Genomic DNA, 2500 nt, shown 5'->3' on the forward strand with positions numbered 1-2500 from the left:
GGATTAGGGCCGGGTCAGGGAAAGGAAGCTGGAGGATTCCGGGGTTTTTGTTTTCCGGCTGAGTTATCACAATCTTACTCTTCAACCTCGGTACTCGCAACGCTCTAGCACGGCCTGGTGATACTGCTACTGGTCACACACAATTACACGACACATTACAACAACAAGGCAACAATCGGCTAGTGGGTAACTGGGGGCGGGGTCTAGAGTTTCGGGCTCACGACATCGAAAAACGAAACAGAAACAATCACTAACCAACACAGCACACAGAGGAGTACAACAGCCACAACAGCAAGCGGAACAAGCCCTAGCGCGACCTAATACACCTCTTGACACTCATCCTTCCCGGCCCCCGGCCAAAAAAATGGCGTGCCTGGGCAGGCCAAGGTCTCGCCAATCTTTGATACTAGCGACTATCTTAATCGTTTTTGCGTTTCTGCAGAATGATGGCTAGCTGGCTCGCAACAAGGACGGACTAATAGCGCAACTGATCCTGCGATCCAATCGGGCTTATGGTAAAGGACATACTGCTTCAACATTGATCACAATCAGACACATGAAGACAGAGGCAATAAAACTTGCTTGCGACATCGAACGTAAAACCAAATGGCCAAATAGTATCGAATGATGAAACGGGGGGCGTGGGGTTGAAATGGTTTAATCGGTTGATCAATAAAACATCACAATTAGCCCTCGCTTTTGATGATGGTGACGACGATGGAGAGACTCCACTCCAATTGTCTCTCAGCTTAATTAGAGCCAATGATGTGTGCAGTGTGCAATGTTTTTTTTTTTTTGGAAGCCCGTGAACTGAATCCGGTTAGGTAAAACGGCACCACTGACTACCGGAACCCAAAGCATGTGAAAAACGAAACATGGCGGATAACTTCTCACAAGTGCTCCCAGATCGGGCGAGAATGAAACTGAGGAAAAGCTCAATCAAACCGATTCAAAAGTCTGGGGGGAAAAGGAATAGTGGGGTTGAAAAAAATGGAGTAAAGCCAAATGTATCGTCCTGGGACGGAAGTCTCCGAGCTTCGAGAGGCATGGCGGCTGTGTTGAAGGGAGAGGGGCGGGGTCGTGGCGGCGCAGTGTGTGAAGTGACAAAAATCAAATCGCGAATAACGGCGAACAGTCATGAGGTGCACTGGATTGTGGGCTTGTGGGTGCTGGTTGTGCGCGTTATGTCAGTTTGTGTGTGTGTCTGTGTGAGATTGATTTCGCGGATTAGCAAAACGATAAGAAAATGAGCAACGGATTAGCCTTTGGAATCGCATTTGAACAAACGATTTGAGGTGTGTGTGTTTTATGTATTTGTATTTTGGAACGTGTGTCCGTGACTATAAACATCACACGTACAACACACACGCACACGCACGCGCGCGTGCATATACTCTCATACACACATCGACACACACACACGAAACACAATCTTGAAGGTGAACGCACTTTCGAGTTCGAATGCAAGGCAAAGCAGCAAAAATGGCGTGTTACCCTGGATGAAATGGTTGTTGGGATAAAAAACCGAGGACCAAAAATCAAAACATAGAAAAACATAACGGATACCAGGAACTCAAGAACCCGTTTGCAGAATCCATCATCAGAAAACGTAAAACAAGGGAAACAAACAGCAAAAAAAACCGTGTGGACGAACGCTCGCGGCGAACAGCGACTATAGCGACACGACAAATGGTTAACGTTACGAATGTGAAACAATTGGAACGAGAATTGACTCAATTGAGAGCTGAACATCGTGTAAATGTCTGTATACTTGTGTTTGTGTTTATGTATGTGTGTAGATGGTGTTCGAAATCTCGAGAGTCGAGAGAGAGAGAGAGAGAGACACAAGTTCGCCAATCGGAGTAAAAAAACCCGCGTAATGTAAGTTGGTAGGGTAAGTGGGGTAAGGTAAGGTAAGTTTGGTAAGTAATGTGGCGAGTAACGGAGTTTAAAACGCACGAAATAGAAATGCGAGTCGCGGAAACGCAGGGGGCGGTGTTCAGTGGTAGGCACCGGATCGAATGTACTTACATAGACTTCCTCCCACTGGGACACGTAGCGCACAAGCCGAGAAAGCCGCAGAAGCCTCACGAGCGACAGTAGCTTGGCTAGTCTAAGGATGCGCAAGGCTCGGCCAGCGTGCAGCAGTTGAAATGAGTCGGAAAAATCCTGCCGAAAAAAGGGAAGAAACGGAGAGAGAGAGAGAAAGAGAAAGAGAGAAGAAATAGAGATAGAGAGAAAGAACCAGAAAACCAATCAAACAGCGGTGTTACAGGGACCAGGGATCATTGCTTTTCACTCCGGAACACTAAAAAGGATTAATCGCGGCTGATGAAAGCGAAAACCTCGGGCTCGAATCGCTAGTCTGCAGCTACTAAAGGATGAACGCACGTACGGTTTTTTTTTGTTACTTCGCTTCGCCAACAAACAGCAGGAACACGCTACATACACAAACAACGAGACGAGAAAAAGGACGAATATGGAACCAAAAGGCAAAAAA

The 2500-nt window shown here is 46.8% G+C and overlaps 1 protein-coding gene across 4 annotated transcripts in view; it reads right to left on the reverse strand.

Annotated features, from left to right (window-relative positions):
• Window positions 1-2500, reverse strand: part of LOC125951695 (potassium/sodium hyperpolarization-activated cyclic nucleotide-gated channel 2) — a 33946-nt gene that overhangs the window by 11995 nt on the left and 19451 nt on the right. For all 4 annotated transcript variants that reach the window (XM_049680670.1, XM_049680672.1, XM_049680669.1 and 1 more), the window contains one exon: window positions 2032-2169. In XM_049680670.1, coding sequence (XP_049536627.1) covers window positions 2032-2169 — 138 coding nt within the window. The remainder of the gene's footprint in view (window positions 1-2031; window positions 2170-2500) is intronic.

Source organism: Anopheles darlingi, chromosome 2 (assembly GCF_943734745.1).
Source record: "Anopheles darlingi chromosome 2, idAnoDarlMG_H_01, whole genome shotgun sequence".
In the NCBI taxonomy this organism is placed as follows: Eukaryota; Metazoa; Arthropoda; class Insecta; order Diptera; family Culicidae; genus Anopheles; species Anopheles darlingi.